At 44.6% G+C, this 13,391-nt stretch overlaps 1 protein-coding gene across 1 annotated transcript in view; it reads left to right on the top strand.

The window, feature by feature from the left end:
* OPN5 (opsin 5) overlaps nt 1–13,391 on the top strand; it is a 91,678-nt gene that overhangs the window by 35,170 nt on the left and 43,117 nt on the right. Inside the window, exon 2 of the mRNA XM_077291537.1 lies at nt 11,690–11,842. Coding sequence (XP_077147652.1) covers nt 11,713–11,842 — 130 coding nt within the window. The 5' untranslated portion in view covers nt 11,690–11,712. The remainder of the gene's footprint in view (nt 1–11,689; nt 11,843–13,391) is intronic.

The raw sequence follows: 13,391 nt of genomic DNA, 5'->3' as shown, positions 1-13,391 counted from the left end.
AAGAAGCTGATTTGAATCGCGCATCGCACTGAACGAGTTCCCTTGCTGGGAGAGAAGACTCCTCTGTCAGTTGGACTATTTGTGAACTGTAGAACTTTGGAGAGACTGAGACCAAGACCAAGATTGACTTCCGAAAAAATGCTTGAGTTTCACATTCACCTTCATTATGTTCGCGACTCGAGTCAAACACGTCCAACCATCCGACATGCTCAATTCAAGTAAATTTCAGTGCTCGATCATTACTAGAAATGAGTCTAAAAAATTCAAGAATTTGCTAGGAGGAAAGGAGATACTTTGACATTTTCTTACCTCTCCCTCTGTATTATTTATTTTCCTTATGAGAACGGTGTGAATTAAAGGTTCTCAAAACACAGCGTCCATCATTTCCATTTACAGTCCAGTCGAAAGTGATATTTTGTTTTCCCAGGTGGAGTGGTAATGGCTGTGATGGAAATGTAGAAAAATCTCTGCCCCCATGATAACTACTTTATTATATCTCTACCTGGACATAACAGTCATTCCTTAGAGCTCAATGTTGTGTAGGCAAAGGAAAACTAATTTCAGTACCATGGACAGAGAATACATTTACTTGTGCTGTGGTCTATGGGTCTCATGGCCAAAGTAATTTATATTCAAAGACCATAAAAAAATCCAAATTCTAATTAACATATTATACCTACACTCACCGGCCACTTTATTAGGTACACCATGCTAGTAACGGGTTGGACCCCCTTTTGCCTTCAGAACTGCCTCAATTCTTCGTGGCATAGATTCAACAAGGTGCTGGAAGCATTCCTCAGAGATTTTGGTCCATATTGACATGATGGCATCACACAGTTGCCGCAGATTTGTCGGCTGCACATCCCAAAGATGCTCCATACAAGGCAGGATGGATCCATGCTTTCATGTTGTTTACGCCAAATTCTGACCCTACCATCCGAATGTCGCAGCAGAAATCGAGACTCATCAGACCAAGCAACGTTTTTCCAATCTTCTACTGTCCAATTTCGATGAGCTTGTACAAATTGTAGCCTCAGTTTCCTGTTCTTAGCTGAAAGGAGTGGTACCCGGTGTGGTCTTCTGCTGCTGTAGCCCATCTGCCTCAAAGTTCGACGCACTGTGCGTTCAGAGATGCTCTTAGGCCTACCTTGGTTGTAACGGGTGGCGATTTGAGTCACTGTTGCCTTTCTATCAGCTCGAACCAGTCTGCCCATTCTCCTCTGACCTCTGGCATCAACAAGGCATTTCCGCCCACAGAACTGCCGCTCACTGGATTTTTTTTCTTTTTCGGTCCATTCTCTGTAAACCCTAGAGATGGTTGTGCGTGAAAATCCCAGTAGATCAGCAGTTTCTGAAATACTCAGACCAGCCCTTCTGGCACCAACAACCATGCCACGTTCAAAGGCACTCAAATCACCTTTCTTCCCCATACTGATGCTCGGTTTGAACTGCAGGAGATTGTCTTGACCATGTCTACATGCCTAAATGCACTGAGTTGCCGCCATGTGATTGGCTGATTAGAAATTAAGTGTTAACAAGAAGTTGGACAGGTGTACCTAATAAAGTGGCCAGTGAGTGTATACCTTACACTGGATTACATAGCCTTGTATTGCATTCTTGAAGTCTATCTGTGAGATATAATTTTCTTTCCTAGATTGACATAATCATAGCTATCTCTTCCTATTGCCTTCTGTTCGACTCAAATTACTATAATTTGTCATTTAATGCTGTGAAATAAGATTTAATCTATCTCTCTTGATGACTTCACCCTAAATCCATGTCCATTAGCTGGCTAGGTTACATGGCAAGTCACATTGTGAAGTCTGACACCCTTACAGATTAGATCCGAACACAATCTTTTTGCAAGCCCCCCAACTGACCCATGATAGCATGTTAAATTGTGAGGAAGGAAGACCTAACGGATTTCAACATGTCGAGAAAGTTTGGTGGCGACTTGTGTCCCTTCACCCAATAAAGTAAACTTGCATTCTTGGCCAAGCCAACCCAACCATCATTCCGAAAAGGTGAAGGCTGAAGGTGTTACTCACCTGTCCTAGCAATGCTGGGCTTGGCTCCATTTCCCAATGGCTGCCAACCTTTGCTGTTCTCCACATCGGGTTTTACAAGTTGCTCGGCGTGTCGCTGTGATGTCATCTCCCTAGACCCATGTCTTACTATTGAGACTCTAGAGAGTTGAGCTGTTTGGAGTGCTCCACCATCCATTCACATTGTGCAGTTCTTCTACAATTGTACTTTGATTCCGGGATAGCCTGAGTCATACATTTTGCTATCCACCTTCTGGATTAACCCATCAGTTGCTGAATTCATAACAATCTCTTATTGCACTCTGTTCATATTTTGCTTGTAAAATATACAATACATATACAATTTACATGGCTTGTAAAATGCCTGTGGTTCTTCTGCCTTCCTCTGTGTGCTTCAAATTCACCATTTCCCTCTGGTTTATCGTTCATAGCTTCTGGTGTTCAGTGTGTCCAAGTGACTTCCAGTCAACTTCCCCAATGCAGTGGGTTCGGGAGTTCACCCTGACTCGTTGCTTCTTGGGCTTGCTATGATTCGAAAACCCATAATAGTTTTGAAATGCATTGGCCGCATGTTTCTTTTTAATTATTTTGCTTCAATTATCTGATTTTATTGAAGATAAAATAAACTAGATTTTTTGCGCATTTTGCATTGAAGCTGGAGCTACTACCTAATTTATTGGCTTTCTGGGTCCATCTCACCAGTTGAGCCCAACAAAATAAGATACCTGTTGGCTGAAAAAGTACCGAAAGCCCATGTCATATATTATCCATATGTCAGGAAGTTCAAGTGCAAAGTCCTTCTTCTCCCCTTTTCACCTTTATCATAAAAGTCCTTGTTCTCAATGTTCTACATTTAAATTCTTGGCACATTCTCCAAGTGTCTGCACCAAATCATGATATACAGTACAGACCAAAACTTTGGACACCTTTTCATTTAAAGATTTTTCTGTATTTTCATGACTGTGAAAATTGTACATTCACACTGAAGGCATCAAAACTATGAATTAACACATGTGGAATTATATACTTAACAAAAAAGTGTGAAACAACTGAAATGATGTCTTATATTCTAGGTTCTTCAAAGTAGCCACTTTTTGCTTTGATGACTGCTTTGCACACTCTTGGCATTCTCTTGATGAGCTTCAAGAGGTAGTCACCGGGAATGGTCTTCCAACAATCTTGAAGGAGTTCCCAGAGATGCTTAGCACTTGTTGGCCCTTTTGCCTTCACTCTGCGGTCCAGCTCACCCCAAACCATCTCGGGTTCAGGTCTGGTGACTGTGGAGGCCAGGTCATCTGGCGTAGCACCCCATCACTCTCCTTCTTGGTCAGATAGTCCTTACACAGCCTGGAGGTGTGTTTGGGGTCATTGTCCTGTTGAAAAATAAATGATGGTCCAACTAAACGCAAACTGGATGGAATAGCATGCAGCTGCAAGATGCTGTGGTAGCCATGCTGGTTCAGTATGCATTCAATTTTGAATAAATCCCCAACAGTGTCACCAGCAAAGCACACCCACACCATCACACCTCCTCCTCCATGCTTCAAGGTGGGAATCAGGTATGTAGAGTCCATCCGTTCACCTTTTCTGCGTCGCACAAAGACATGGTTGGAACCAAAGATCTCAAATTTGGACTCATCAGACCAAAGCACAGATTTCCACTGGTCTAATGTCCATTTCTTGTGTTCTTTGGCCCAAACAAGTCTCTTCTGCTTGTTGCCTGTCCTTAGCAGTGGATTCCTAGCAGCTATTTTACCATGAAGGCCTGCTGCACAAAATCTCCTCTTAACAGTTGTTGTAGAGATGTGTCTGCTGCTAGAACTCTGTGTGGCATTGACCTGGTCTCTAATCTGAGCTGCTGTTAACCTGGGATTTCTGAGGCTGGTGACTCGGATAAACTTATCCTCAGAAGCAGAGGTAACTCTTGGTCTTCCTTTCCTTGGGCGGTCCTCATGTGAGCCAGTTTCTTTGTAGCGCTTGATGGTTTTTGCCACTGCACTTGGGGACACTTTCAAAGTTTTCCCAATTTTTCGGACTGACTGACCTTCATTTCTTAAAGTAATGATGGCCACTCGTTTTTCTTTACTTAGCTGCTTTTTTCTTGCTATAATACAAATTCTAACAGTCTATTCAGTAGGACTATCAGCTGTGTATCCACCAGACTTCTGCACAACACAACTGATGGTCCCAACCCCATTTATAAGGCAAGAAATCCCACTTATTAAACCTGACAGGGCACACCTGTGAAGTGAAAACCATTCCTGGTGACTACCTCTTGAAGCTCATCAAGAGAATGCCAAGAGTGTGCAAAGCAGTCATCAAAGGAAAAGGTGGCTACTTTGAAGAACCTAGAATATAAGACATCATTTCAGTTGTTTCATACTTTTTTGTAAAGTATATAATTCCACATGTGTGAATTCATAGTTTTGATGCCTTCAGTGTGAATGTACAATTTTCATAGTTATGAAAATACAGAAAAATCTTAAAAGAAGAAGGTGTGTCCAAAGTTTTGGTCTGTACTGTAGACTACACCATCATGGCAGAGAACTTTAACAATAGGTTAAATTCTGAAGTCTGCCCATTCGTAAGCATTACTGGTTACATAGTAACATAGTTATTAAGGTTGAAGGAAGACTTTAAGTTCATCTAGTTCAACCCATAGCCTAACCTAACATGCCCTAACATGTTGATCCAGAGGAAGACCAAAAAAAACCCATGTGGCAAAGAGTAAGCTCTACATTGGGGAAAAAATATCCTTCCCGACTCCACATACGGCAATCAGACTAGTTCCCTGGATCAACGCCCTATCAAGGAAACTAGTATATATAACCTGTAACATTATACTTTTCAAGAAAAGCATCCAGTTCCCTCTTAAATCTAAGTAATGAATCACTCATTACAACATCATACAGCAGAGAGTTCCATAGTCTCACTGCTCTTACAGTAAAGAATCCGCGTCTGTTATTATGCTTAAACCTTCTTTCCTCCAGACGTAGAGGATGCCCCCTTGTTCCTGTCTCAGGTCTGTGATTAAAAAGGTCATTAGAAAGGTATTTGCACTGTCCCCTCACATATTTATACATAGTAATAAGATCACCCTTACCCTTCGTTTTTCCAAACTAAATAGCCCCAAGTGTAATTGCAGCGCCCCAGAATCCTGGTCGTTGCAGTACTGTGGCTCCGCCGCTAAGGGGGGCTATGGTACGTCTGATGGCACTGAAGGAGTTCATCTGACCAGGTATCACAGACACCAATACACTTCACAGTCTGGCCTCCAGGGGGAGCTAAGGGTTCTATGTATTAGGCCACTCCTCACAATCTGGTAAAACTGCGGGTTAGGCAGGAAGTTAGATCAGAAAGCTGACTGGGTTGGAACCAGGCAACACCTTGTGGCAGAGGGTGTTGTAGGAGAAGATTCAGAGGGGTCCCTGTCAGGGGTGGGATCCTGACAGAGGCCTAGCAACCAGAGAGAACGTTACGGGACCGCGCCTGCACGATATAGCGGCAGTACCCCAAGAAAGGACAAGAAGCGAGGTATATTGTGCTGAGTGAGAAACGAGATCAACGCAACAAGGAGAATACCAGTAGGAGTCGTGCTGTAAGACGAGGCAACATCCTATTGAGGCGCATAACCGGTGGCCTGAACACCGAGGAAGTATAGAGCTCCAAGCCAAACTTCAAACCTACGGCAGGACAGTCAGTTACAGGCGGGCTGTCTCACCCAGACCCAGGAAGACTCAGGGGGGTAACAACAGGAGTGGGGCGACGCTAGAGTCCCGGAAGAGCTCTGAGCCTCCCCGTCATACGGGTGCGTCCTAACCGTAAGATCAGGGGGACGTAGAGGGAGAACATCAGAATCGAGTTGTGAGGGAACACGAGAAACAGACACAACAGTTGTGGGGACTATCCCGTAAGCACCGCAGGGGAGGACCACAACACACAAGCGCAGGAAGGTAGGCACAGATTTCCACCTGCAAAGGGAACTCTGGAGGTGCCATCGGACCGGCCGGACTTGCACAGCCCGGTTAACCGTATTCCGGATTGAGGACTCAGAAGCCTTCAGTAAAGAGGTAAAGAGACTGCAACCTGGTGTCCTCGTTATTGACCGCGACCGGCACTACACCGCACCATAACATCAGCACCATATCACCACCTTTTATTGTGCGCCCCTCAGCAGGGTCACGGACCTGGTCTAGCCACCGTGACAACCCCAGAGCAGAGACTCAGAGGCCCGGTGCCGGGTACCCCTCGGCCCTGCGGCAGTGGGGGTGCTGCATAATAACCTATATTGGTATTGCAGACCTCCCAGTCCTCTAATAACCTTGGTTGCTCTTCTCTGCACCCGCTCTAGTTCAGCTATGTCTTTCTTATACACCGGAGACCAGAACTGTACACAGTATTCTAAGTGTGGTTGAACTAGTGACTTGTACAGAGGTAAAATTATGTTCTCCTCATGAGCATCTATGCCTCTTTTAATGCATCCCATTATTTTATTTGCCTTTGTAGCAGCTGCCTGACACTGGCCACTGAATATGAGTATGTCATCCACCCATACACCCAGGTCTTTTTCATTGACGGTTTTGCCCAAAGTTTTAGAATTAAGCACATAGTTATACATCCTGTTACTTCTACCCAAGTGCATGACCTTACTTTTATCCCCATTAAAGCTCATTTGCCATTTATCAGCCCAAGCTTCTAGTTGGTTAGGTTTAGAGGTCTCCATAGTCACTCAATGGCAAACACAACCATGATCTGCTGCCATGCCATCCTTTTTATAAACTACAGGTCATGGACTGGCTATGTGGAAGGTCCATCACTGAACCTTGGTGATTATGACTGAATTGGATAGGTTCTTAGAGAAGACACTATTACCAGTGTTTCCAATTCTTAATTATTCTATGTTTATATAGCCAACTCTGATAACCAATGAGAAAATTATAGAAATCATAAGTGTTTTCAAGACAGTAGAGCAAGTATCCTCACATGAGACCTGCCCTGTATATGGAATTATAAAAGAAAATGACAAAGGAACATATTTGTCATGATTCCCCCTATCACAGCGTCTGAACTCAGTGAATGACAGTTCTGCCGTCCAATCTAAGAATGAGGTTGTAAGGAAAACACACACGCGAGAGGAGCCAGGGGACACTGATATCACCCCGCCGTCACCAATCTGTGACTGAGCTTACACAGTCACAGCTCTCTGGTGCCCCCCTTCCCTTAGGTCAGTCAGGGAACGGCACCTAGGACAAGTAGTTATCGGAGAGGCTGCACTGTCACGTACTGGTTATCGGGGCACTCTGCAGTGAGGGCAGTATATATATCCCCAGTCCCAGGCCAGGAATATATATATAAACCTCTAATCCGTCACTTCCAAGGTCCCCCAATAACACCAGAATGGTATGCTGCCACCAGTTCATCGTTAGATATAAGCCCAGTCTGTTAACAAGGTTATATCAGGTCAGAAACCAACCCCAGGTAGCGTATAAATACTAGCCGGACTAACAGATGTGGGAAATCGGGTTCAAGATAAAAGAGCAGCCCAAAATTAATTGATATTTTAAGTGCCAAAAGGCGCACTAGAAACTATAAATATATACAGAGAATTATACAGATTATTTCAGACAGAAGTACAGTTAAAAATTAGGGTACAAGTTGGGAAGAGCAGTTAGCTATATGTGTCACGTTACCGGTCCTTATGTGGATGGAGGAAAGCCCTCTTATCCACAGGCACCTTCTTAGTTCCTGGTCTGTCTCCACACGTGACTTGACGTGGCTTCCATGGCAAAACAAAGACGGAGGCTAAATGTGTGTAGCTAGGTTTTAAACCCTAGATCACCCCCTCCCATATTTGCCACCGCCCCTCTGGGTTGGGCTGAATTCTCCTTTGCTGACCTCCTAGCTGAAATAATTCCCAATATCTAGGATGGGTCATAACTTAATAGGGAGGGGGGTCCAAACGGGACAACTGACGTTTCAACCATTTAGTTAGGCCTCGACTGATACGGAGAGTCCAAACTTGGGTTGGCTAAGAGGTTCTGGAGAGCCAGTCCAGGACAGCTAGAGAAATATGAGATGCCGGGGTGCGTGCAGGGGGCTCCGAGGGTTCTGGTGGTATATTGGACTCAACCCTGAGATGCACGGTACTTTCATAATTCATCTCTAGATGTCGGTGCCAAAGAGTCTACAGTTTTTCCTTGAAGTAGGCAGACAAGACAGCAGGGGATCCTAGCTCTGCTCCTCCCTGCCTTCATTAACACGTGGCTTCTAATTCTCTGGCCATTTGGCAAAAGTTCTGCTCTTTTGGGAATTGTGTACTTTTCCCAAGGGTGGGGGACCACAATTCAGGAGTGGAGGGAGATCTCTGGATAACCTAAAGGGCCTGAATTCATAAATCCAAAATGGAGTATCCCTCGTCTCTCACAGAGGTGTGCTAAGTAGTGTTGAGCGATACCGTCCGATACTTAAAAGTATCGGTATCGGAAAGTATCGGCCGATACCGGCAAAGTATCGGATCTAATCCGATACTGATACCCGATACCAATACAAGTCAATGGGACTCAAGTATCGGACGGTATCCCTGATGGTTCCCAGGGTCTGAAGGAGAGGAAACTCTCCTTCAGGCCCTGGGAACCATATTAATGTGTAAAATAAAGAATTAAAATAAAAAATATTGCTATACTCACCTCACCGAGGGAACCGGCAGCGTTGTTTGCTTAAAATGCGCGCTTTTCCTTCCTTCCGTGACGTCACGGCTTCTGATTGGTCGCGTGCCGCCCATGTGGCCGCGACGTGACCAATCACAGCAAGCCGTGACGTAATTTTCAGGTCCTTCTAGGCATTCAGTATTTTAAAATTACGTTCCGGCTTTGTGATTGGTCGCGTCGCGGTCACATGGGCGACGCGACCAATCACAAGCCGTGACGTCACGGGAGGCAGGAGACGCGCGCATTTTAAAATGCGCGCGTGTCCGGCCTCCCGTGACGTCACGGCTTGTGATTGGTCGCGTCGCCCATGTGGCCGCGACGCAACCAATCACAGCAAGCCGTGACGTAATTTCAGGTCCTTCAGGATTTTAAAATTACGTTCTGGCTTGTGATTGGTCGCGTCGCGGTCACATGGGCGACGCGACCAATCACAAGCCGTGACGTCACGGGAGGCTGGACACGCGCGCATTTTAAAATGCGCGCGTCTCCTGCCTCCCGTGACGTCACGGCTTGTGATTGGTCGCGTCGCCCATGTGACCGCGACGCGACCAATCACAAAGCCGGGACGTAATTTTAAAATACTGAATGCCTAGAAGGACCTGAAAATTACGTCACGGCTTGCTGTGATTGGTCGCGTCGCGGCCACATGGGCGGCACGCGACCAATCAGAAGCCGTGACGTCACGGAAGGAAGGAAAAGCGCGCATTTTAAGCAAACAACGCTGCCGGTTCCCTCGGTGAGGTCCAGGCTGCGTCGGAGAGGTGAGTATAGCAATATTTTTTATTTTAATTCTTTCTTTTACACATTAATGTTGTTTCGATACCGATACCCGATACCACAAAAGTATCGGATCTCGGTATCGGAATTCCGATACCCGCAAGTATCGGCCGATACCCGATACTTGCGGTATCGGAATGCTCAACACTAGTGCTAAGCTTTTGGTATAATGGTGGGCATCTTATCTATGCCATCCAATCTGATGCAGGGGACCTGCTGAGCTGCCAGTGTCTGGAGTAAGACCATGTGCACACGTTCAGTATTTTTCGCGTTTTTTTTCGCGTTTTTTCGCTATAAAAACGTGATAAAAACGCGAAAAAACCGCTAACATATGCCTCCCATTATTTTCAGTGTATTCCGCATTTTTTGTGCAAATGTAGCCTTTTTTTCTGCTTATGCAGCATCTATAGTAAAAGATAGAATGTTTAAAAATAATAAAAAAAAATAAAAAAATGGTTATACTCACCCTCTGCAGACAGCCGATATCCTCAGCGGCGTCCGTTCCTAGATGGTGTGGTTCAGGACCTTCGATGACGTCGCGGTCACGTGAGCGGTCACATGACCGGTCTCGCGACCAATCACAAGACAGCGACATCATCGCAGGTCCTGAACCACATCATCTATAGGAACCGAAGCGGCAGCATGCAGCGGTGAGAGGCGGGAACACTCCGGGGGCCATCGAAGGTGAGTATATCACTATTTTTTATTTTAATTCTTTTTTTTTGACCAATTATATGGTGCCAAGTCCGTGGAGGAGAGTCTCCTCTCCTCCACCCTGGGTACCAACCGCATATAATCTGCTTACTTTCCGCATGGTGTGCACAGCCCCATGCGGGAAGTAAGCAGATCAATGCACTCCTAGGTGTGCGGAATCCCCGCAATTCCGCATTTTTAATGAACATGTTGCTTTTTTTTCCGCAATGCGATTTTTTCACGGAAAAAAATGCAACATTTGCACAAAAAATGCGGAATACACTGTAAATAATAGCAGGCATATGTTAGCGTTTTTTTCGCGTTTTTTTCACGTTTTTATAGCGAAAAAACGCGAAAAAAACGCGAAAGATACTGAACGTGTGCACATGGCCTAACAGTTTAGCTGTCAAATCAGGACCAGGGTGTATTTGGCCTTCATCCATGCGTCTCTTGTCCAAAGTAATTACCTGGCTATCTAAAGCCCCCGGCACACTAAGCGAGGTCGCTAGCGAGATCGCTGCTGAGTCACAAGTTTTGTGACGCAACAGCGACCTCAGTAGCGATCTCGCTATGTTTGACACGTAGCAGCAACCAGGCCCCTGCTGTGAGATCGCTGGTCGTGTCGGAATGGCCTGGACCTTTTTTTGATCGTTGAGGTCCCGCTGGGTAGCACACATCGCTGTGTTTGACACCTTACCAACGACCTCGTTCACACAGGACGTCCCTCATCGAGGTCTGAATCGTCATAATAGCTGCCATGTGACGTTGTAGAGGTCGCTGCTGCGTCGTTGGGAAGATCTCACTGTTTGACATCTCACCAGCGACCACATAGCGACGCAGCAACGATCCCTGACAGGTCGTATCGTTGTCGGGATCGCTTTAGCGTCGCTAAGTGTGACGGGGCCTTAACCAGCTCTCTGCCTTTGATTGTACCTTTGCTCATGAGTTGTGTGTGTTTGCTCTGTGCTCCTTGTCTGGTATTCTGATCTTTGCTGCTCCACAGTGGTTTTGTCTAGACCATCTGTTTGCTTAGCCCTTTTGTCATGATCCAGTACCTTCTTGGCTTTTGACTTGAGACCTCTTGATTACCCAGCCTCATGGCTATTCCGAAAGTAGTGACTAGCGTCACAATATGCTGAACTCTTCTGCCCCTTCCTCTGAGTGAAGACGGGGACTTCACTCAAAGGTGGCAAAAACACATCAAACTTTTTGAAAAGTTATGTTACACTTTAGGGCTCATTCAGACGTCAGTATTTTCCACCTGTGAGAAAAACAGAAAATAACTGACCGCTCTAAAAGATCTCAGTTAAAATTCTGTTACCAACTTCGGTAGACAGCTCTTCTGTAGACCTATGTGTCTCCATGGTTACAGACTACAAACATACCCTGCGTAGTCTGATCCTGCAGTCATGCACTTTTTTCTCTATTTCTTGCTCCTATGTATTGACTTCTTGGTTATGTCCACAGGCACGAATGACATGTAAAGCAGGATGGCAACCAACAAAAGTTTCTTCGGCAGTGAGGCCTTACTTCCATTATTCGACAGGGAAGGAGACATTTTTCAATCTAAGCTGTCAAAGGAAGCTGATATCGTGGCTGCATTATACCTGACAATCATTGGTAAGTCAACAATGCTAATATTCTATCTGCCACTCTTTAAAATGGGTTGTCTCAACTTCTTGAAGGGGTAAAATTGCAAAGTGCTTTTAAAAACAACTATGCAATTTACCTCTTTTTTAAAATCACCATTTTCAAGGACAGATTGATTTTTAATTGTATGGATTACCGCTTGTTGGCTTCGCAGTTTAACAGAGGTTACTGGCATCCTAGGTAAGGTGCACAGAGCTTGTAAGCGCAGTTTTAGAGCTGCGCCTCTGCACTCCTTCGATGCTGAAGAGGCAAAGAAGCTTCTGCTTGGAGGAAACAAAAACCAGCAGCGTGATCATTGCCACTGGTCCAATATGTCAATTTTTAGGAACGCACTGCAAAGAGGCAGAGGATCTGTGTGCTCCTGCAGAAAGAAAATTAGATAACGCCTTTAATTCAGGAAATTTTCCAAGTTGATAAAGTTCGTCAAGATTGGCGTTTTGTGCTGCAGTAAGGTATAAGCCAAATTCATTAAAGGGAATCTGACAGCAGATTTTGATATGTAATCTGAGAGCAGAATGATGTAGGGCCGATACCCTGATTCCAGCGATGTATCACTTACTGGGCTGCTTTTTGCAGTTTCGATAAAATCAGTTTTCTCTGCTGTAAATGTAGCATTATTCAGAATGCTGAGCTCTGTGTAACCCCACCCACACCACTGATTGGCAGCATCCTGTGTACACAGTCAGCAAGCTGCCAATCAGTGGTGGGGGCGGGGTTATAGAGGTAAGTAGGACTGCCTGGCATGAGACACCTAGTCCTGCAGTGATAATTGTCTGCTAATAAAACACTCATTGTAATGAAACTACAACACACAACCTAACAAGTGACACATCCCTGTAATCAGGCTCTCTGCCTCTATATTATGCTGCTCTCAGATTAAATATTGAAACCTTGTTGACAGGTTCCATTTAACCCCTTCATGACCTTGGAAGTACAGGTACGTCCAAGGTCTTGTTCCTACATTTGATACGTACTCCGGCATGACATGACAGTCAATCTGATCAACTGTCATGTGCATCTAACACATCGCGATCGGTAAACGGCATAATGAGAAGAAAATCGAAACGCTAGAATTATTTTTTTTCAACGTTGCAATAAAATGCAATAAGAGGTGATCAAAATATCCTGTCTATCCCAAAATGGCATCAATAAAAAAATCTGCTTAGGGTGCAAAAAATTAGCCCTCACTCAGCCCCTGATCATGAAAAATTGAGGCATGGGTCTCGTAAAATGGCACCATTTTATTTTTCCTTACAAATTTCGGATTTTTTTTCAGCACAAATAAAAAAGAACCTAGACATGTTTGGTATCTGCGAACTTGTACTGACCTGGACAATCATAGTTTTAGCATTTAGTGAACATGGTAAATTTAAAAAAAAAAAAAAAAAACAATTTTGGTGTTGCAGTTTTTTTTAAATTTCGCCACACTTGGATTTTTTTTCCCCATTTTCCAGTACACTATATGGTAAAACCAATTGTGCCATTCAAAAGTTCAACTCAGTAAATCATAGGAAATTTA

The sequence above is a fragment of the Ranitomeya variabilis genome, chromosome 2, assembly GCF_051348905.1.
Source record: "Ranitomeya variabilis isolate aRanVar5 chromosome 2, aRanVar5.hap1, whole genome shotgun sequence".
Classification (NCBI taxonomy): Eukaryota; Metazoa; Chordata; class Amphibia; order Anura; family Dendrobatidae; genus Ranitomeya; species Ranitomeya variabilis.
This window is presented reverse-complemented; position numbering and strand designations above follow the sequence as displayed.